At 39.0% G+C, this 23,867-nt stretch overlaps 1 protein-coding gene across 3 annotated transcripts in view; it reads right to left on the reverse strand.

Moving 5' to 3' along the window:
- Positions 1-23,867, reverse strand: part of dock8 (dedicator of cytokinesis 8) — a 55,710-nt gene that overhangs the window by 27,915 nt on the left and 3,928 nt on the right. For all 3 annotated transcript variants that reach the window (XM_082556131.1, XM_082556130.1, XM_082556132.1), the window contains exons 2-10: positions 14,710-14,809; positions 10,490-10,665; positions 10,022-10,093; positions 9,718-9,826; positions 6,037-6,246; positions 5,195-5,280; positions 4,602-4,668; positions 727-876; positions 189-269 (exon numbers count right to left, since the gene is read on the reverse strand). In XM_082556131.1, the coding sequence (XP_082412257.1) occupies positions 189-269; positions 727-876; positions 4,602-4,668; positions 5,195-5,280; positions 6,037-6,246; positions 9,718-9,826; positions 10,022-10,093; positions 10,490-10,665; positions 14,710-14,809 (1,051 nt within the window). The remainder of the gene's footprint in view (positions 1-188; positions 270-726; positions 877-4,601; positions 4,669-5,194; positions 5,281-6,036; positions 6,247-9,717; positions 9,827-10,021; positions 10,094-10,489; positions 10,666-14,709; positions 14,810-23,867) is intronic.

A 23,867-nucleotide genomic window follows, 5' to 3' on the forward strand; every position in this document is an offset into this window, starting at 1 on the left:
AAGACATAAATAAATAAATAAATAAATAAATAAATAAATAAATAAATAAATAAATAAAGTTAGCCATTTTGAAAAACATCAGCTCCAGAATCCTTTTACATACCCAGCAAGTATTAATAAGAGGCTAAAAGGTAAACCGGAGAGCATTTTTTTGTAAATAATTTGACTGTTTGCTCTGCATTCATTACCTTTCCAGAGTCACATTCCCTCAGTGTCACGTAGGGGTCGACACAGTCACTGATCTCTCCCTGCTGAAGGACCTTTTCAATCTGAAACACGGAAACATTAATTATATCAAGGCCACAGCAACAGTTTACGATGAACTGCACAAACTCTATATTACTGCTGACTCTTCTTCAAAACTCCAATGACTCTAACGACACTGCAGAGTCCAATTCATAACTGATAGTGTCCCATTGTGTGTTTTTCTATCCAGGTATGCCTTTACTGCTTTGGTAGTGTGTTTGGTATCGGTGTTGTACTGAAAAATAAAGCCACTGCTAATCAGATGCTTTTTAGATGGTACTACATGATAGATCAAAATCTCCATGTTCAAAATTCCCCACATCACTTGCTGAAATGCAGCTAAACTATAACAGAGCCTCCACTGTGTTTTATTAATGCCTTTAAGATACTATTCATCCGCTGCATAGTATATTTGCTTTTCTTAGGCCTACCATTTCTGCTTTTTTCGTCTCAGTGGATTGCAATAGATTTTCTCATTACCTTGATGACCAGATATATATCTGTGGAAGGGTAGGTGATAGAGAAGATGGCAGATTTGGCTGTCGAGGACGGATCAATGTGGTCAGTGTGATTTTTCAAGAAGTTCTTAAACTGTTCAGAGTTCAGGTCACAGTAGAAATTCTCAGATATCTGCAGGGAAACAGATGAAACATTTTACTTCTTACCAAAATTAAATCCAGGATTACATTTGTTTTGGTAATCAGGGCATAACAAACTGGAAGGTTTCTGATGAGAGACTGAAAGAATACCTTAATCTAGGTGATTAGTTTGATGTAAACCAAATGTTCATCTGTTCAGCCCGCTTTGCTGTTTCTCTTCTCACCTCTATAATGACCTCTGTGTAGGAACACAGATGTGGGCCGGCCTGGTATCTGTCATGTGATCCTATTCACTGGAAAGCCAGTAACTACTCTACCTCATTCTGCTTATCCCACAGGGCCTCCACTACACTGACCACACCAAGAAGCCTCTAGAAAGCCAAACTTGGCTGATAACTAAAATCCTCAAAGCAGCAACTTTATTCAAGATAAGCACAAGAAAATTTTCAATGATGATGACTTCTGGCATACTTCCATGCTTGTGTAACATGCCAAAAGGACAAAACTCGGCACAGATTCTGAGACGGAAACGACCCAGTTAACTTAAGAAAAAGAAAAAGAGCCACACTCTCCCTGTTACTGAAAAATGACTTCTTGGAATCAGAGAAATAATAATCTTGGTAATCAAAGCCAGCTGACTAAAATATCCTCTGTTCATAAAGAAAAATAAACCGGTCAAAGGACGAGTGTTAAATGAGTCAGCATTTTCAGTAAATCATAATAGCATTCATTTGAAAACTTCAAATTTTGATGTAATGAAACACAGGGAATGTAAAAACCTCTTCAACATGATATTTTTAACACCCAAACACCATGTCCGTGACTGACTGACACACACAAACACTAGCACACACTGTTTCAGGACAGATGATTAACATTTTCTGATGGAGAGCACTTGCAAACACCTTGTGTAGCCAATTTAGCAGCTGGACGCTACAATGACTCCTTTTGCAGCTTCATTCAAACACAGATCTGAGTGGCAAATGTTCAGGCAGACATCTGACAGCCGCTTCCTTTACAAATATTAGACAATATAGCTCCATAAATCCATTAGACTGTTCTTTCAAGGCCTCTGCTTTTCTGAAGTCTTGCCAACTGTGGTTTCATTATTGCGTCCTCCCACTTGGCTCCAGTCAGTCGAGTAAAATGTGGCTTTCCTTGTGTTGCAAAGTAACACCAGGAAAACAAACGAAGAAAAAAATAACTAATGGATATTCCTTTTTGCTAAAAGAACATAATGTTTTGTTTTTTGCCTACTCATAAACCTCTGCTTACATTCATGAATATTGCATCATAAGTAGGCCACTTGTTAGGTCAAATCCCGTGTCTGCACCTTGGCTTATTGACCAGAGAGACTTTGATTTATACGAACATCTGCACAGATGTGAAACAACGAAATGACGTGAACAAAACCAAACAAGGCAACGAGGGATGCGGGAAAACGAAGAACAGCAAGTAAGAAAACAGAAGATAAGGCTCTCATAAAGAAAACAACTTGCGCTGAGCACTGCAGAAGAAAGAGAAAAACAAACAAGATAAAGTAAAAGTGAACAGTTCAGAGATTAAAAAAAAGAGGCCTTAACAACAACTGACAAAACAAGCTTGACAGTTTCTCCTTCGTTCACAGACGCACTTTGTGTTTACAGTTCAAATTCATGTTTGCAGACACAGTTCATTAACTAGTATCTAGTCAGTGTAATAAGCTGGAAATTATACTAACCTCTGCAAGGATACACTTCAGCTCAGCACATAATAAAAATCAGTCACCTTTAACAAAATGCATGACACTGTCAGAATTCAGCGCTGCTCTTAAAGTCTTCCAACAGAACCAAAAACAACCCTTGTTTATGTCATATTAGTATGTTTCATTGCAAGAAATATTTCACTGATTCTGACCCAAGACCAGGTTAGATATGGCCCAGTTTTGAAAATTGTGATGTATTAAATTGCCCTATCTCACCCAACAGAGTATCTTAGAGCCATTAGTCCTCCAGGCAAGCCAGAGTAAATCAGGGCAGCACAGATGAGAGGGCAAACCCGGTGGCTAAAACCTCGTCTTATGTGAGAGATCCACGAGCACTTAATCCTTCCAACCCCTACTATTATCCAGCTGTGTAAATCCACAGAAAACAAACAAACAGCCACAGCTCAGAAATGCTTTACTGCAAAAATAATGTGCAGTATTAGTAGATACAAGGCCAAACATGACGACCCCCGAGGCTATAAATTTCTGATGATGAGACATAAAACCTTACAGATTACAGTGATCCCTTACTACACAGCAGAGCTGACTTTCCAAAGCCACTACAAGACTGCGCCAGATCAACAAGATGCAAATAACATGCAAAAGCTACCTTTAAAACTGTGATTTTTATTAAGTATACAATACTTGTAACTACTGGTTTTTGATATTCAGTCTTGTCCAGCTTGTAACTCATTATAAAATACACAGCAAGTATCCAAACCATGTGACTATCTATCAGTGTTGAGGATTGATATGTGACCAGTAATGTTTTATTAAACATTAGCAGGATTGTTATGGTGGTTGTTTGTCGTGTGATATCAAACAGTCCCCAGCAGTGTGCTCAGTTACATTAACAGTCTCTAATTTTATGGTAGTTTCTTTGTTAATGGAAAGAGACAGAATATCAACCAAAAACCCAGAAAAAAAACAACCCCACATTACATAAAAGTATAATACGTATATAAACTTATATTATCAATTATTAATTGAAAAGCATGAGTAGCTATTGAGCATTGAGTGAAACAAGTATTTGATGCCCAAGCAAAACATGACTTATTTTACAGTAAGCTGTAAGATATTTCTTAAAGTAGGTCACCAGGTGTGCACTCAGGAGTGATACTGGACAACTCCTCTTACAGTTTCCTGGTTTTCTCCAAACACAGCGGTTTGAGCTGATGCCAAAGAACTCTAGCACAGTTCAGAAGGCCTATACATGTACGAGCCTTCATGAGCAGAGGGACCTTGCAAGTGCTACAAGATTTCAATAGATTACGCTGTAGTTTGTTATCTGTGGTGTTCATGGTGCCTTCAGACCATTAACACGCAAGGAGCGTGTTTTGGCAGTTTTGGCAGATCCACCATCTTTCTCATCATTACCCTGTGAGGAAAGATTTATATTTCTTCCCTTTCCGAATTGTCGCACCACGAGTTGTCACCTTCTCACCAAGCTTCTTGTTGACAGCCTCATAGTCCATTCCAGCTTTGTGAAGGTCTACAGTCTTGTCCTTGACATCCTTTGACATTTCTTTGGTCTTGCCCAATCGTGATGGAGAGGTTGGAATGGAAGAAGCTCATTTTGTGGACAGGTGTGCTTTATACATATAACAAGCAATAGATGTAATGGACTGGTTGACTGTGGGAGCAGAATTCTGTCAAGGTGGGGTTTTTGGGGGGGATTTTTGGTTGATATTCAGTTTCTCTCCGCTAAAATGAAACTATCATAAAAATGAGAGACTATTAATTTCTTTTAAAGTGACCAAACTTACATATTCAGCCAGGGATAAAATAATTATTTCTCCCAGCTGTGTGAGAAAATGCTAAAATACACAGCAAGTATGCAAACAAGCAGAGAGTCCCAAGACTGAGGAAAGTGTTTTTTTACTGTTATTCTTTGTTGCTTATCACACACACACACACACACACACACACACACACACACACACACACACACACACAATTTTGTATAACATTAAAAAAAAAAGTGAATTTGACAGTGAAAAAAGTTTGCTCACCTTTTTCTTCTCTTTCAGATCATACAGTGCCATGGTGGCAAATATGGGTTCAATTTCTATTTCAAACCTAAAAGGCCACACAAAGGAAAATTAGATTAGGAGTTTTATCGCAGGAGAAGATGCAAATCCTGAATACAAATCCTCATTTTTTTTCCTCAATTAGCTTTCCATCAGTTTTTGATTCTACTGATTTTTCAGGAATTTTCATTCCTGTTAGACACAAATTAGTTAGAGGAAGTGATGATGCGCTTGAACTGAGGGTTAAAAGGATTAGAAAAGTTGCCAAAGCATTGCAAGCAGTTCAACTCAAATATTTGGCAACTGTACGAATTATACAAGGATGACGAAGATCAAGACTATAATGCAGGAAAAGTGCATTTGCATGTGTTCGAATGAAAGAAGGAGCAAAAGAGACAGAATCCCACAGAGAAAGGGAGGGACGGAGAGTTTCTGGAAAACAACCACTGCCGAACAACACTCCTCCACCCTCACATAATCCTCCATCCATCACTTAAACAACTACTCAGCTATGCAGCTGTTTAAACTACAAGACTATTCTCCCTACTACAGTATAATGAAAACGTATGACATACTTTATAGACTGGCATCTGATCATAACGCGCTCTCCAATGTGTTCTCTGGGGCAGTCGGGAACAGGACGGATTTCCACTGTATCTTCCTGTAAGATATTTACAGAAATATGTTTAAAAAAATAAAGATTTAACTAAGCACAGATGCTTGTGGATGGAGAAGAAGCGAAATTAAGAACACAAGTCATGTCCACACAGGAAGCGATCTGCAGCAATATAACAACCAGAGACCATAGAAAGTCAGTGATATTTGTGAACTTTAAGCAACTACATTCAACTTCCCGGATAAACTCTTCTCAACCTCGAGACGAGCAACTAAAGTTATTACCAATGAGAGTGCAGGATACACTGATCATCATGTAACCAGGTAGTAAATACATTAGAGAGTTACCTAGGCAACAGAGAACTGGAAAGTCCCCAAGCTCATTGCATATTGCTCCCTGTGTGGGCACCTAAGGTTTCAGATGTGTATTTAATATATTATGAAAAACGAGAAAGGGCTGCAACTCTTATTAGTTTCATTATAGATTATTTGTAACTGGCAGTCTATAAAATCTTAGTGAAAATGTGCATTACAATTTTCCAGTCACAATTTTATTAGTTTTTGTATCATTTATGAATTTGTGTAGTCAAAAAAAAAAAAAAGAGTATTTTCTATTTACTATTCAGTTTTAGATGTCTTAAAATAAAAACTTTCTATTTACTATCTGAAAGAAGTGGTTGTACATCCGTTCGATTTTTGGTAATTTTTGCAGATCCCAACTATCATGAAAGGCAAACGCAGCAGCTGAAATATTAATGGAAAAAAAAACAAAAAAAAAAACAACTTTGTTTTTATATCTCACCTCATCAGGTGGTGGGTAGAGCGCAAACAGCTCAGGGTGTCTGTTCCCTTGCCGTGTTTCCTGGTTTAAACGATCCAGCTCTTCATGGCTGCTGAAAGCCAGAAGACCCTCAACTCTCTTGTCTGGAGTCAGGCACCGCAAGTTAAAGTCAGAGGAGGTCAGTGTGTGGCCAGAGTCATCTGTCAACGTTGCTAGAGTTGGTGACTTGACCTGGAGCAATGACAGAATAAGAGCAGGGGTAAGGGTCATGTCATGGCCAGGAGGAGAGGAATTAAATAAAATGAAAACACAAGGAAGTGGAAGAAAAAGGCAGGAAAGCACAAGGAAAGCCAAATTATGGGACTATAATATCCAGAGGAACAAGATTAGTAGACACATGTTGTTCACCCTTGGTTTAAAGAAAAAGACAACCATGCATTTACCTCAAACCTTGTTTGTAACAACAGCATATCAACACCGTGCTGGAAAAGCATTTTATCAACCATCATCAACATGCACTGTATTAAAAATAGAGCTTCCACTATTACGTGGTCAGCGGACACAACAAAACAGGCATTTAGTCAGTCTAGACAGCCTCTGTTTTAGATTGAGACAATGACAGGCTCTTGTACTTTTCTAAACAAGGCTTACTCAGTATAGAAGACACAGCATATAGCTGTGCTTATGTTCACTGTATTTAAAAGAGAGTAAAATGACTTGAGTTACTTCACAATATTCAGCAGGTGTGTATAACTAATCCTTAATTTTTTATGAACAAGAAGCTTTGTTTTGTTTTTTTAATATTTGATACATAAAAATTGACCAGCCAATCAGTAACAAAGGGCCAGAAGGTAATGAGGTATAAGTTACTCATCATTCCTGATATGATATTGACAGAATTTTAAATGAGTTAATCAAATTCTGTAATCAGATCTCCCAACAGGCCTTTGGGTTTTTCAACAAAAGTGAGAACAGCATAGAGGGTTGAGCTAACTGAGCTAACCCAGAGCTAGAAAAAGCGGCATAATTTTGACACTTAGATGTGATGTGATTCATAAATGTGCTCAGAAGCCTTTTGAAAAAACAGCATCTGAATATGTTGTCTAATTTTTAAAAAAAATGAAGTGTATTAAAAATAATCTGATTTCAAAAGTGCTTTAATCCCGCCACCATTCACTAGTAATGATCGAAACACGTACTGTCAGAAAGAGTGGATTCTGGTAGATGGCATAAAAACAGCAATGGCTGCACTGACACCAGAACTGCTCACAAAAGTGTGTGATGAATTTGACTATTGTACTGACACATTCTGTGCATCCAGAGGGAGACCTATTGAGTAGTTGTGAGCAATGTTGTATGTAAAACTTTATATTCAGTCAAGTATTCTAAAATGCACCGCAAGCTTCTTCGTTTATTACTCCAAAAAAAAAAAAGGTCAACCTTTTATAGTTTTTGTTTTTTAGCAGTTTTAATTGGCATATAAAAGATTCTTACATGTTAAAAACTCTTTAGGCATCAATGCCTCCACCTAAACCAGAATCAGAAAAAAAAAAAACCCACAAAAAAAACCAAAACCAGCCTGACTGCACAAGGAGATCACATGATCAGATTTTTTCCCCCATTGAAATCATGTTTTTTGATCTGCTGTTATGGTTCAAGTAAGAAATCATAAGTGGGAGGTCTCTCAGAAAGGCATTGCACGATAAGGAAGTCCACCTACAAAAGTAACTTAATTTGGTGTATAACCTCTTCAAATGGATCAATGATTTCATTTAAAAAAAACAAACAAAAAAAAACAAAAAAAACAAAAAACAAACAAACAAGCAAAAACAAACAATAAAACCCCCTGTCGCCAAGTAAATATCTGCAAAGAAATCAAATTTCCTAAAAGTAGCATTAGAGTGCCCGGGATATGAATCACTGCCTGTAGTTGGAATATTTACAAAAAAACCCCCAAAAAACAGGATGGTGGGGCACCGCTGTAGCTAACTCAGTTGAGCAAGCAACCCATATGCCAAAGGGCTGCAAGGGGCCTGGGTTTCATTCAGCCCTGAACCATTTCCTGTGTCGAGATTTGCGAATTGAGCTTTTCACCTTGAGTTGAAGCGATAGCCTTTGTATCCAGGCAAGCACGTATGCACAACCGTAATTATAATGACACGAGTTCAAGATTCTAACCCCAAAAATGGGGTTTAGCCAGATTGCAGGTCATAACCTCACTGCTCCCAAGCTGCATCCTGATCTGAGCAGTCCCTCTTGCCACCCGTTCTCCTTGTCTCTTTCACTCCTATCATCCATCAAATTCATATCCCAGCTCTCACACCACAGGCTAGGACTGACTGAGTTTCCAGTCTGCTTAAGCTTCACAATGTTGAGGCTCCAAGAGTCCATCACGCCATGATTGTTAAAGCAGACTGGTCCATAGAAGAGAACTATTAAGTGCTGAAGGACAATAGAGCTGTTCTTCCCCTCTCTGTCACTCTCATTCTGGCATATAGATCATGGGAAGCCTACAGCAGTAATGAGGGCCTTTTGGTTTGGGTAATTAGTCAGAATTGGCAGGATGAAGCAACAAGAGACTGGCTGGGGCTAAGGGATGGCTGGGCCAGGAACTGGGAGTGGCACTGGCTGGGACTTGGATTGGCCGCGACTGTGTGATTCTGGGAGCTGGGATTTGGCCACTATAAGACAAATAAGCGACTGAGAGGGCACAGAGAGGATGTGAACTTGGCTCAGTGAAGGACTGAGGCAAGGATCCATAATGAAAGATCCAAACACTTGGATGGCAGCTACTGATCTGAAAAATGCTGAATATAATACAACAGGGCTGTGGTGCACTAAACTTAAAAGAGCCACTGTGTAGGGTAAAAAAAGAGTGATGTGAATAACAACACACTGTTGTGTTCTCTATTAAAGCAACCCCCACCCACTCCCCGCTCAGTCTCCCAACCCAGTCTCCCCCCAGCCTCACATTTCACACCAACAATTGTCTCCCAAGCCTTGATCAGTATGGACTACCATACTGCTCTCACTACAATGTCTTTGCCACACAGAAGTCACTTTATCAGAGTTCCAACGCACTGTCATTCAAGGACAAGTTGTGGCAAGTAACTTTTCTTGTAGTTCTGCTTAAAAATAGCATTAAGCTGTTGGGGAAATCCACTTACTCCATTTCTTGTCAGTATTTAGATTGGAAAGTCATTAACTTTCTCATATTCTAGCTTAGCTAGACAAAAAAACAAAAAACCCACTAAACTAAACCATCTCTCACTGCTGGCTGTTGTTCAGCAAATAATAGTTACATCACAACTGCAGATAGACAAATTACACAGTTGTTCTGACCGTCTAAAGTGGTAATAACCAACAAACCAAAGCAACACCATCTAGTCAAAAACCTGTTTCTATAATAACAAGCAAAATCAGATGTGACGACCTAACTGTAAACTGAGACTACAGCAACAATGCATGTCTGAAGCATCACGCTGCACACAAGAGGCCGAGAAGGAAATCAGTGAGGACTTGTTTCTTCATAGTATGCTGCACGCAACACTGAACAGGAGGAAGGCTCCTTCATTGAGTAACAGGGTGCTGGTTAAGACACAGGCTAAGTAAAAGGGTACTTACACTCAATATTTATTGGGTTATTTATCCGAACCTCTAAACTAAAACTTTAGCACATGACTGTGTGTTTGTGTTTCTTACCGTTTTTTCTTGATTTTCTGGCTGAAAATCCGACTCAAAGGTCTGTTTCCGAAGAAGTTTGTGTAGGCCAGTTCGCTCTGAATACACACTCCAGCCATCCCCCTGGCATCTTCATGCATACACATAAGACAGAAAAGACACAAAAACACAAAAAAGGGCATTCATGGTTAACTAAAAGACCTCTGAACCAGTCTGGATAACAACACTGAAGCATTATGCAGTGCATGTGTGCAGTGAATATGAGAGTCTTTGTAGGAAACATGTAAACATAAGAATGTATCAGATAGGACACGCAGTCTTTTACCTTCTGGAGACGACGAGCCACGGCTGGGTGTAACTCTTTATGCAGTCTCTTACATGCGGATCTAGTTCCACTCTGTTAAGAGATAAGGATGAGGACAATGAGATATGCAGACACATGCAAGCAGCTGAAAACTTTGAATTCTTCTCCTGTCTTAATTTGGACTTCATGGTCACGTTGTGAATACTCTGAATAAGCAAAGATAACGTGCAGAAAGTTGTTTTACAATGAATTTGGGGAGACAGTCTAAATATTTATTTTATTACAAAACAATCTGCTAAACTTCTTTGGAAGATGAATAAAGGCTTGTTACCCACCTCTGAACATCAGTTTAATCAATATTTTAAGACATTCAGAGAAACCTGTCAGTAAAAGACGCTGTCCTTTTTGGCTTTTTGTGAGCTCTAGAAAACCATGTTAATTGACTCATAAATTATCCTCTTATTTAACAATCATTGGCCTGTAACATACCCATCCTCTGGGACAGAGTGTCGAATAGTGCGACACTCCTTTTCCACCTGCTCCACCTTCAGGTCATCATCAGGAAAGTCTCCAAATTCCTGCATCAGGGCAGAGTCTCCACTTTTTAACTGCGACATGAAGAATTCCTCCAGGTCCAAGGGCTCCACTGCATCATATGTCTGAGGCTGGAGAATCGAAGAATGATGGAGAAAATATTGGGATTGGGAAGATGGAAAAAAAAAGTGAGAATACATATCAGAAAAAAAAAAAAACATTAAAATTAAATATCTAGAAAATACTGGCAACCACCAGTGCTATCCTACAAGACAAAGAGGACACTATGGAAGAGAGCAACAAATGAATAATAACTAATGATTACATGCAGAGTGATGTGTAAACTTATAGAGAGTCCTATTGCAGGAATACTGCAGTGTATCTAAACACTGGTTCACGGTTACCTGATCCAGCCCTAACTATAAGCTTTTACAAGAAGCAAAATGGAAAACCAAACACTTTTCATTTTACAGTTTATACAGCCATTTGTAAAATTCAGACACACTACAGAGAAGAAAAAGGGAAGCATAACCAAACATGTTGAATCATGAATATTTTCTAATACCTCATACCTGTCTGAGAACAAAAGACACAGGGACTTACACAAGCGGAAACCGGAACAAGCTGGCATTCAGGCTGTTTGTGTGTGTGTGTGTTTTTTTAAATCCTATTTTTAGACAGAAACTGTAACTCCATCTCTACTACATCAGATCATCACAAAAGCAAAGCTGTAGTGGTTTCAAAGTACAATATAAATGGGTTGAAAGTTTCATATTTAAGCCTTTTAACAAATCTGTACTCTGACACAGATGAGCTTTTATAATCATTAGAAAGTGTACCAAAAGAGGGGGGGGGGGGGGAAGCACAACTGATGAGATAGCGCACCACACATCCTTTTTTGTCGTGCATTGCTGACTGTGGTCGTTAAAAAAAATAAACAAAAAAAACAAAAAAGGAACCTGCATGGAGCAGGTGTCACTGCAGCAAACTGGGCAGACCTCCAATCTGATAATCATCAGGGGTTAGCTGAGGTAGGACAAAGGTTTAGAACCATATCCTATAATGGCTACATTTTCCAGACCAATTTTAAGCCTAGTCCCAGACGGAAAGCTTTTTTTTTTTTTTTTAGTTTTTTAGTTTTGTTTTTGTTGTTGATGGAAATATTTTTAGTGACTGTGCTTAATCTGAGCCATGGAAATGGGCTAAATGTCATAATGAAAAATTACTAAAAAGAAAAACCCCCAAAACTGATGAACAATAAAAGGAAGCCATTCTAAGAGTATGAATTTGAACAAGAACAGTCAGACATTTTTTAGAAGAATATTTCAGATCTCAGTCACGCGGACTGTCCCATACAGGTAAAATACAGATAGCCTGTCAAAAACTGTGAGAGAAAGTGTGTCTTCAGGCAGACAGGAAACAGGGGGCCAAACCAGCTACTGGTATAGACAGTAAAAGATAACATGTATACACATAAGAGGTGGAAATACCTGCAGAAAAACATGAGTCACTGCTGTGCTTAACTTTTAAAAGCTGAGCAAATTCCATTTGCCTTCAGACATGTTTTTGCACATCAACCCACCCTAAGGGATATTTTTCCTCCACTAAGCAACGACGAGCATGTTGTTGCACACGGCCGATTATTAATGCTTAGCATGCAACACATGACAAAAGAATACACAGACAGCCAGAAGGAAGAACTATATCATTATTGTTTTAAATGAGAGGGCTCCGGTATAAAAAAAAAACTAACTCCTCCTCTCGACAGAGGACAACCTCATTATAGTAGCAAACTTCATCTGACTCCATGTGCATTTCTCTGGCTGTATGCCTCAAAGTTCAAAGAATCATTGTAACATGGCCTCTTTTTCTTGTTTGGTATGGAGGCTAACAAAAACAAATGAATGCAAATCTATGCATGCCTCTGATCAGTGCCTGCTGCTCTGTGGAGTCATCAGAGGTGCCAGCAAGAATCCAGCTTTCCTTGCAAAGCCAACAGCCACCAGACGTTTTTGACAAACTTGATCACAGGTGCAATAATTGCAGTGAAAACCATGAACGGCTGGAAGATGTGACAAAACTCAGTGAAGAATGTGCACAAATGATTAAATAAGACAAGCTTTTTTAAAAACAAAAAAAACAAATAAAGCATTTTCATGTAAAAATGACCATTTTTAGAAGCACATTACTGCTGTCGATATACAGGAGGAACACAGAAAAAAGAAACAGATGTAAAGAACCCAAGAGAAAATAAAGCTACAGTAAACATGACAGAAGATATGTGAGCAAAATCTCACTCTAGTTTCACAAAAAGACTGAGCTCAAGCCGACATCGCAAACTTACCCTGCTGAAAACTGAACACCATAAAAAGGAAGTGTACAAAATGGCGCACTCCGGATATGGGGAACCTACACTGTGTACCTACTGGCGCTCAGTGCTTTTGAGTGAAACTAAGCCACAGTGCAATGCACAGAACCCCTTTAAAGTGGGCTTCATAGACCTAGAAGCTTAAAGAAAACCATCAGCATTAGCAAAAATAAATCAGAAGCCACAGAGTCAATGCTTTAATTGGAGCCTGACTGTTTAGAGACCCACAAAACGTTTAGACATCAGTTTTAGACATTACAGTTCTCAGCTGAAAGGGACAAAACCACAAAACACTGAAGGAAGTGACATCAGCAAGGCGTCCCTCCATCAACTGGTGTTTCAACAGACAGGAACAGAAACTAGAGATACATACATGTGCATGCCACACACACACACACACACACACACACACACACACACACTGCAAGCTTTTAAATTTGTTAATGTCTCTGACCAGGCAACAGTTTCAACTCAGGTTCAGTCAATATTAACGTAGTGATCCGCATAACAACTGCAGCAACAAGCACCCCTCCCTCATCCCTTTGCTAGACGGGACTGCTGAATAATGTAAAACTATCATCCCAGAGATTATGGTATTAAAAATCCTCTCCCGCATCCCAAATCCGGACATATTGAAGATTTGCCTGGATAAGCTGCAAGGTAGGCAGCGCCCATCCAGTGCCTGTCAGTATCCAAGGCACTGACCCATTTCTCAAGCAGGTTACAGATTAACCATGCTGCATGCTACAAGCCGGGTCAGGACAGCTGGCTCAAGTACTTCTCCTCAAGACCTGTCAGCCAGAAAGCTCAAGAATCATTACTAAAATAAAAATAAAAAAAATAAAAAATAAAACAGCCCAAAAAAAACATTATTTAAGGGTTTAAGCTCTGTCACTCAAACACAAATATATGTCACAAAACTTAACAACTGCAAGCTTTAGAGAATTTTACATGAGAGAAATGTAGGGCGACACAGAAGAAAAGATGCGAGGAAAAGACAGAAATAGACGAAAAGCGAGAAGACTGAGAGCAGAACATATAAAGCTGGGAGGCAGAGACAGAGGTTCAGAGGGTACTACAGAGAGTGCAGCGGGAGCAAATCCCCGCAAAGGATTACTGTGCATCATTCTGTCTGTAGGCATTGGAGGGCAGGGATCGTTCTCTGTCACGCTTCAAATGAGGAGAGTAGAAAACAACCTGCCATAATGACTTTCAAGTCTTTTCAGTATGTGCTACATTTTTCAACGCATGTTAAGCCAAAGAGCAGCGTCAGGCCGGTGTAAATGGCTATGCAGGCAGCTCTTTGCAAAAGCAGCAGCTCATGCTGTAGAAGAACTGTTTCAGGATTCAAAGCATAATCTTCAAGGTGAGACACCACACCGAGTCAGACAGTCCCAGAGCTAATGACAGCAAAGGCAGGATGTGAAAATGATACACTTATAACTCTCCAGTGGTATAAGCAGAATCACTAAAGCAGCATAAGAGGAAGCCACTCCACTGATGTTTTAGTCACAGCATGATTTTTCCCCCACTTCAACTAGGATTTCATCACTACTGCTCTGGTACAAGGGAAGTAATAATATATAGATGTAATATTACAGCACACTTAACATGTTACGCATTTGAATAAGGAAATATAAGCATAACTGGGAAAAAATACTTAAAAAAAAAAAGTTCATATTGCTAACATTCCTTTCCTGAGATCTGCCTGCAGTTCAAATCTGGATGATATGACAATTTCCTGCTGAATAAAACAAAAGACTAAACTCCAAAAGCAAAAGAATTCTTTTAACAGAAGGAAACTCACCACAGTAAGCCACACTGTGGCCGAAGCGTTCGAGTTGGTTCGGCTGTGATGCAAGCCATGGTTCCCACCAAAGTGTTTCCTGATCTCTGCAGAAGAGTGCCTGAAACAAAATGTTAGAAAACACAGATTTATAAGGTTTTGTGTTCATGAGCCAGAGTATCATATTTGTGTGCTGTTTTAAAGGGAATGTTTGCTTTAAAACAAGCATTAAAAACTCTACAACCTCATCTTTTGTGTATAATTCCAACCACATGCACACATAGTGTATCTTAATGACAGATGCAACAGCACCAATTCCGCAATTGTTCTTAGTCGAATCGGCCAGCCATGGTGTTCCTATTCAACTATTGTTCACTCTCTACAGAAGCCCACCGCTGCTGGCTGTGTAGAGGCTTTGTCATGCTTGCGTTGAATGATATGGTGTCCCGCTGTAAGGGTCAGAGCAAGCAGGAAATCAACATGACACAAGAATGGAGTACTATTCAAATATGTTGGGTAGATGGTGTTTGTGTTTGCCTGTAGCTTTTACCAATAAGAAGGGAGAACAGTGCCCTGATTTTCTGCACACATTCCATCTCCATGATACGGCCACTAATACACTAGTTACTTATTTCTAATTAATCCACCATATCACTGGAGCCCCACCCAAATCTGCGCAACAGCAGCTCAGTAACAAAACCCCAGTCTGTGTATGTATGTGTAAGTATATGTCATTTTGAGTTTTCTCGTGTGCGTCTTCTGTTAAATTTACTCCATTTTCTGTGTATTGTTGCATATGCAAGCGTCAGAAAGAGTTTATTGTAACGCTGACGCACAGGGAAGCGTTAGAGGGCAAAGACTTGAGCAAATGGGTCACATTCCCGACTGCTTCGCCTGTGGTCAGTCTCACGGGTTCAGTAAGTCCCCTTGGCCATTGTTACAACATCGCTGTTACTAATTATCACCGCAAACTAATAACAAATGCTGTAAAGGAATGCCAGTATGTCAAAACCACTGAAGCTACAGAATCATGGAGCATGCACAATCTGATGAGCACTTTCATGGAAATTTCGAAAAAGAATTACAAAACAAGTACAATTTTCAAAGCTTAAAAACAAACTGGCATAATATGAATACTAACAACATGACACACAGTATTGTGCAAGGCTTGAGCCAAGCCCCATTTCTTTATATTTCCTCAGAAAATGTGAAATGGGTGCAGGGGTGTACTGAAACACATAAACATGCATGTAAATACAGTACATCAGGCAAAATCAGAGCTTGCACAGTTCTAATAAGCTTAAAAATCAATACATGGCATGAAAACCTTTATTCAATAATGTTGATGTCCTGGCACTGGGGAGGACGATCCATGACTGATGATGTTCTATTGTGTATTTTTCTATCCATGTATGCTTTTACTATACTGGCAATGCGTTTCATTGTAATCAAAAATGAAGTTGTTGCCAATCATATACTTTCAAGATGGCATTACATGATGGATCAAAATCTGATGGTACTTTTCTGTGTTCATAATTCCACCCCCAACACCATGGCTAAAAAGCAACTCTAAACCATGACAGAGGCATCTCTCAGGCCCTCTTTGAGATCTTTACTAGATTTTTTCCCCATTACCTAAAGGAATGACTTTCAGATACTGTTCATCTGCTGCAGCTATTGTCCCCTAGGCCTGCCACTTCTTCTTTTGTCCTCCACTTGTCCAGTTTCCCCAAATATTTTAAGGAGGTGATTTACAATATGCCAAGCAACGCAAAAACCAAATTAATTTGTGATTCATGTGGTTCACTGGTTCATCCCCTTTCCCCCTATCACCATCCCTCTGAAAATCATCAGGTAGAAGAACTAGACTAAAAATTACTGCAAAACCAGACAATGTCCAACAAAAAAAAAAAAAAAACTTGGACAGCCTGGAAAACTATTGCTCAAGATCGCTTTAAAAGTTCCAAGAAAGTCTGGCTGCTTGGAAATAAGAGGCGGATTAAGACTTTTGAACTGTACTGAGCTAACAACATGACATACTATTATTATGAATGTGTTTACTATACTTGAGCGAGCCTGTTTCAGTCATGCTGTTTATAACACGTTCTCCTCCCCCTCTAAAGCACATAATATGCTGAGTCAATAAAATAACTGAATGCCAGAAAAGGTCATGGCATGGGTGGGAAAACAGTATACACAATTTACACAAAGGCCAAAGTCCAGCACTGCAGCAGCATTTTTATTTAAAGCCATAGCTAGCTGCTCACGGCCATTAAAACAGAGTTTTAAGAAAGTGGTGCTGCACAATAAGTAAAAAGAATTAATTGTGTACATTAAAAAACAAACACATATTGCAGCAATATGCTTGTAAAATAATCACACGAGCCAGATTAGAGGACACACACCCACACGAACAGGTACAGCTGATCAATTGACCAGATTAGCAACAGCAACACCAATGCAATGCAAAAAAAAGCTTTGCATTCATGGTTTAAAATATATTTTAACCACTATGCAAGTCAAAATACAGCTGCGGCCTGATTATAGTCTACAAAGTTACACACACATATCATAAAAACGCTCACACCTCATGTCTGCTCAGTATACGCACACAATCATATGGCGGTATCTAGTGAACAAGTGTAGAGCAGTATGTTTGTCCCTCGCAAGATAACACGGTGGACACTGGTTGTGGAGGACTCTCGCATACACACCTTTACCCTGTACCTCCATATCAATAAACTAATCTCTGTTCGCTCTCCTTAAAGGGAATGTGCCAGGTTACAGTTTTAGTATGTAATATGTCAGAACTGCATACACAGATGAGGTTTAAAAGGGGCTGCAGTATAATAAGCTTTAAAAAAAAAAAAATCTATTTGTGGAGACCTAAGTGACACACACACAAAAAGAAATCACCCACCTCAAATGCCTCTTCTTCTGTCATGTTGTCTCTTTGAAATCAGAATAAGCCACTGTTGAGATTTTCATGACAAAACTAATAAAAAAATCCAATAAGGCTGAGGCTTTTTTGTCCAAAAGCAGATTGTCTGGTGGGTGTATTGAGTTTATACCCAAGACGATATAAACTCTGTAATAACCCTTCTCATTACATGCGACTTTATAAAGACATGCCCTTAACCACTCTAACTTGTGCCATTTCTACATATCTTCCATTGGTACTTTCTAGCTCATACAACCTAATAACACATACTGTACATAAAGTATAGCTAATATATGCACATGGGTCCATGTGCTACTACGCATTCACTGATACAGATTAAGTGCCCGTCTATAAAAAGACAAGGCAAGTAAAACAGTATTCAGATCCAAGCAGGCATTTTTTTTTACCACTACACAAACAGCTTGACACAGCAGACAGCATCTGTGTCTCTCTTCAGTGGTGATGGGTCTTGGCATCCTTTGCTACATAAAACCAAAGCTGCTTTTGTTAGGAAAGATAAAAACAGAGCTTTGGTCACTTAAGCAAAATAACACCAAAAACAGCTTGCATCACTGATCTAGCAAAAACTGGTATCTGATTGTGGTTTTAGTAAGACATCATAAAGACACAATTCCTGGAAAAAGGAATTGCTTCTTGTGGATCAACCCAGAGACAAAACTTTATAAAGGGACAAATATTTGATTTTAAGCAATACTTGCCACTACTGGAAGCACTGCAAAGTTCATAAACAGGGTTGAATAAAAGTCAAGACTCTAAGAGCAAAAAAATGTTCACTGTAGGACCTTTCATCAAATCTATCAGATCCTGCTGAGTAAAGAAAAGTACTGAAATAGCTTTGGTTTAAACCAGCTTCTCATACAGAACTGCAAGCCTGAGATCTCTGAGAATACCAACAGTGGTGCTGCCAACTTCCACTGTGCTCTTATGTCTTGCCCTAAAAAAGTAACCAGACACTAGATCATCTTTAGACACTTTGTTACTAGCAGCCTATATCAATATGGTGTGCACTGTACTCTTAAAAAGAATTGAGGAAACCAGACAATTGGAGGACAACTGTGGCAGACATAAAACTGCAACAGATGAACAGTATCTAAAAGTCATGTCTTTAACAGGACTCAGACTATATCTGATGAAGCTGATGCGCCATCAGAAATAGTCTCAGTGGAAAAGTAGCTGACAATCAGTGACAGGTTTTTATAAAGTTTTGAATGCATAATAATGACTTTTGGTTAGAGTCATTGTCAGTATGTACAGAGAAGGTGAGGAAACAAGTAGATTCTAAGTGTCTACAGCCATCTGTAAAACAGTGCAGACTCTGTCATGGTTTGTGCATTTCAGCTAATGGTGTGAGATCTTGTCAAAATTATTGGAATTATGAACTAAGAAAAGCACCATCAGATTTGATCCACCGTGCAATACCAACAGGGAAGTATCTGAGTGGCAACAGCTTAATTATGATACCAATGTAGGTTGCCAAATTAGTGTGGAAGAGCGAAAATGTCTGCATATTGTGTGCTTGTGTTTTATGTTGATGTGATTGTTTTCATGTGGTGTGTACAAATGTCTGACTTCCACCGCAAGCCAATTTCCCCATAGGGAAATCGATCAGAGCTCAAACCTCAACATTACTGAAGCAGCGATGATGACTGAGAACGGAACAACAGGCAGCAAAGATGTTCATACCAAATATTGACTTTCCAAGTTCTTAGAATTGTACAATATGTTTATTTGCAGATGTTTTAATAAACCTCTGCACCCATTTCCCTAGTAAAGTTTAAAGAACTAAAGGCTGATTCAAGACCTTTCCACATTACTGTATATACCTACTTTTAACCTTAGCTAGATCCTTACAATACATTTTCATTCACCTACTCACACAAACTCTCAGCCACCACCATCATGTAAGGTGCCTGGCTCCTACTGGGGTGAATTTGTGGATGCCAGGAATCAAAAGCATCCAAAAGACTCCAATGTTTAAGCATTCACCATTTCCTATTTAATCCAATCTTGGAGACATCACGCACCTACAGTGGTGTGAAAAAGTGTTTGCCCCCTTCCTGATTTCCTCTTTTTTGTATATTTGTCACTCTTAAATGTTTCAGATCATCAAACAATACATGGGCCTGTGTGAAAAAAGTGATTGCCCCCTAAACCTAATAGCTGGTTGGGCCACCCTTAACAACAACAACGACAACAACTGCAATCAAGCATTTGCAATAACTGGAGGAAATTTAGCCCACTCATCTTTGCAGAATTGTTGTAATTCAGCCACACTGGAAGGTTTTCGAGCATGGACTGCCTTTTTATGGTCATGCCACAGCATCTCAATCAGATTCAGGTCAGAACTGACCTAGGCCACTCTAAAGTCTTTGTTTTTTTTAAGCTGTTCAGAGGTGGACTTGGTGGTTTGTTTTGGATCATTGTCCTGCTGCAGAACCCAAGTGCACTTCAGCTTGAGTTTACAAACACATGGCCAGATATTCTCCTTCAGGATGTTTTGGTAGACAGCAGAATTCAGCAAGTCTTCCATGTACTGACGCAGCAACACAGCCCGAGACCATCACACTACCAGCACCATAGTTTACTTTTGGTATGATGTTCCTTTCCTCAAACCTTCCAAAAAGTTCTTTTTTTTTGTCAAATGTGAAACAAGCCTTTGTGTTCTTTTTTGCTCAGCAATGTTTTGTGTCTTGGAACTCTGCCATGGATGCCATTTCCATAGTCCCTCTCTTTTTCTTTTTCTTTTTTAAAATCGTGGAACTATGAACTCTGACCTTAACTGAGACATGTGACGCCTGCGGTTCTTTAATGTTATTCTGGGTTCTTTTGCAACCTCCTGGATGAGTCGTCGTGGGGTTAGGGTTAGGGAGTAATTTTGGTAGGCCGGTCACTCCTGGAAAAAGCTTCACCACTCTTCCAAGTTTTCTCCATTTGTGTATAATGGCGCTCACTTTGGTTCAATTGAGTCTCAAAGTTTTAGAAACTGATTTGTAACCCTTTCCAGACTGACAGAGAGTGACTTTGTTTCTCAGGTCTTTCTTCAGATCGTGGCATGATGTGTTGCTTTTCAAGATCTTTTAGCCTGCTTCACTTTGTCAGACAGGTTCTCTTTAAGCGATTTCTTGATTCAGCAGGTCCACCAGTAATCAGGCCCGAGTGTGTTTAGGGAAACTCAGCCTTACAAAAATGTGGTTAATCAAATTCATTATTTAACAAGAGAAGCAGTTACTTTTTCACACAAGACCAGGTAGGTTTGGTTAACTTTTCTCCCTTAATTAAGTTTAAAAACTGCATTTTGTACAACTCAATTTCAGTTCAATTCAATTATATTTACATAGTGAGTGAGAAAGGTGACTGAAGAAGAAACACTCATGCATCATGGGAATTCCCCAGGAGCCTACGCCTATTGCAGCATAACTAAGGGAGGATCCAGCCCCAGCTATATGCTTTATCAAAAAGGAGAGAGTGTTTTTGATAAGCCTGATCTTAAAAGTAGAGACGGTGTCTGTGTCCCAAATCCAAAGTGGAAGCTGCATGGTTCCACAGATGATCTGAAACATGCAAGTATAACAAATATGCAAAACACTAAGAAATCAGAAAGGGGGCTAATACTTTTTCACGACTGCTAATTTTGTCATCATTTTTGCATAATTTTTGTCAACTCTGGGGTCATAAACCTCCTTTATTCTACATTTCATTGTGTAATTATAAGCAGAAATGAAATAGAAAGCATTTGAGGTGCAATGCAGTACAAAAAGCAGCAAAAAAGCAAGGTGGCAACTTAAAAAAATAATATAAAATATTTTTTTTTTTAAAAATCTAAAAGTAACTTGTGATTTCACCATTATATTGCCTGAATTACTGTATATATATTCAGTTTTACAGTAACCAGGTTACCACAGTGCATATGAAAACATTGTTTGAGTTTCTATGTAACTTAATATCTTTGAGTAACCTTATTGTGTGTGTTTGTAGTGTTACTGACGGACACATAAAACATGCTTATAGGCTTTTTAGATCACGCTAAACCTCAATTAAAACTTCTCATAAATTCTCCTTTTGGGGACATGACATTTGAATCACTATTAAGAAAACATTTTCCTAGCTGAACACAAAGCCTGAAGACAATCATTAAAAGTAGTTTTCTTTGCCTTTTTCCTCCCCAAGTGATGATTTTAGAAAATTTAATCAACACTGATGAGGACGGCACTATCAAAACAGCTGCTCCCCGGGAGTCAGTATGAAGCCACTGTTGAACTGCTGATGAGAGATCAGGCTCAGTGCTAAGACACAACAAGCCTCACACTATAATCATGTTATTTGTTAGTAAAAGGGCTTAAAATGCCTCACAAGTCATACTGTGCAGACAAAATGCTGCAATTACAATAAAACCCTAGCTTAGCATCATTAATCAGCTTTGATATTTTTCAATTATAAACACAGTTGATTAGTTCATACCTTATTAGACAAAAAAAAAAAATTGGTGAATGATAACATGCTTGAATAATTAGACATTTACAGTCTGTAAGACTTCCCTAATGGATCAGCTGTTACGATATTGTCAGCATTATTTTCACTGTCATACTATGACAATGACATTGTTCTTAAGAAAAAATAAGATTCTCCTTTTCAAAGACACTGAGACTGGACAGCAAGGCTAAATATCTTATCATTTATCAGACATAAATAATTTTTGTTGAAGCTGCTTTGTGGGTTAAATATATACACAAGATGTCAGGTACGCCCCTCATTGGTCAGTAAACAATGGGTTACTTTTATCAGATGACACAGGGGAACTGGTGGTGGTCAGAGGGCCCGGTGGCGCCTGTGTCCGGCAGCCTCGCCTCTGTCAGTGCGCCCCAGGGCAGCTGTGGCTACAATGTAGCTTGCTATCGCCAGTGTGTGAATGTGTGTGTGAATGGGTGGATGACTGAATGTAGTGTAAAGCACTTTGGGGTCCTATGGACTAGAAAAGCGCTATACAAATGCAGGCCATTTACCATTTACCATTTACCATTTACCAATTATAGAGTACTGTAAAAAGTCTCGGGCTGCCCCTGTTTTCCTTATATTTAGCTTCCAAGGAACCAGACTTTCTTGCAGTTTTTTTAAATGGTCTTGAAAAATAGCTCTCTAGGCTTTCTGAAGGTCTTTTAAACCTTTTCTTTGGACATTATCTGCTTTTTCAACAGTTTTCAATCTATTTCTTTTATCTGAACATTTTTAGCAGAAAGTTTTATTTGTTGACCCACTTAACACTGATGTATGAATCATTCGAACATACGTACCTAACTCAAGAGACCTTAAGTTGTGCCTACACATAATAGACAACTTAGGAAAGACTCAATTTTAAATTGTATCTTTTGGGTACTTTATTACTCAGTCTGTCAGAAAAACACCAAATCTTTCCCAGTTCTTTAGTTGAATCTCTCAAAAGCACAATAGAAGAAGCTTTTAAAACTATTTACAGCAGATAATGACTTTCAAATACTGTTTAAGTCCTTGAGTAATAGGAAATAAAATTCAGCAGTCAAGAAGTCATTCTTCAGCAAGGGAAACAAGGAGAAAAGGCCAAGTGATGACTCTAAGTTTTAAAGTTGTGGTTCAAATGGTCAACGTGCACAATATGTACAACAGTGCCTGTAAAACATGGTGGAGGCTCTGTCATGATTTGGCGCCGAATTTCAGTCGGTGTTAGAGATCTTGTCAAAATGGATGGAATTATGAACACAGAAAAGCACCACCAGATTTTGATTCACTATGCAGTACCATCTAGGAAGCATCTGATTGGTGACAGCTTAATTTATCAGCTTTGACAATAATACCAAACAAATAGAAAACTCTGAGTCACGGATTGGCCTCCCCAGAGCCTAGAGCTCAGCATTATTGAAGCAGTGTGTTATTATCTTGACAAAGAACAGAATAAGAGACAACATCCAAAGAAGAGCTTCGAATGTCCTTCAAGAAGCCTGAAGAACTTTTCCCGAAGACTGCTAAACAAAATGGCAAGAAAGCTTGCTAAAGTAAGTTCAGGCTGTGTTGAAGAATAAAGGTGGACATACTAAATATTGACTTGTTAAGCTTAAGCTTAAACAAATTACTGTCCCAATTTTCCTAGCAAAATGAGGCTTGGCTCAAGACTTTTGTATAGTTATATTAGATCATGCTGGGGGAGAATTTCCTTATCTGTGGGCACAACAGTTGTGTAATTCTTGTG

Source organism: Aulonocara stuartgranti, assembly GCF_965226115.1.
Source record: "Aulonocara stuartgranti genome assembly, chromosome: 12".
In the NCBI taxonomy this organism is placed as follows: Eukaryota; Metazoa; Chordata; class Actinopteri; order Cichliformes; family Cichlidae; genus Aulonocara; species Aulonocara stuartgranti.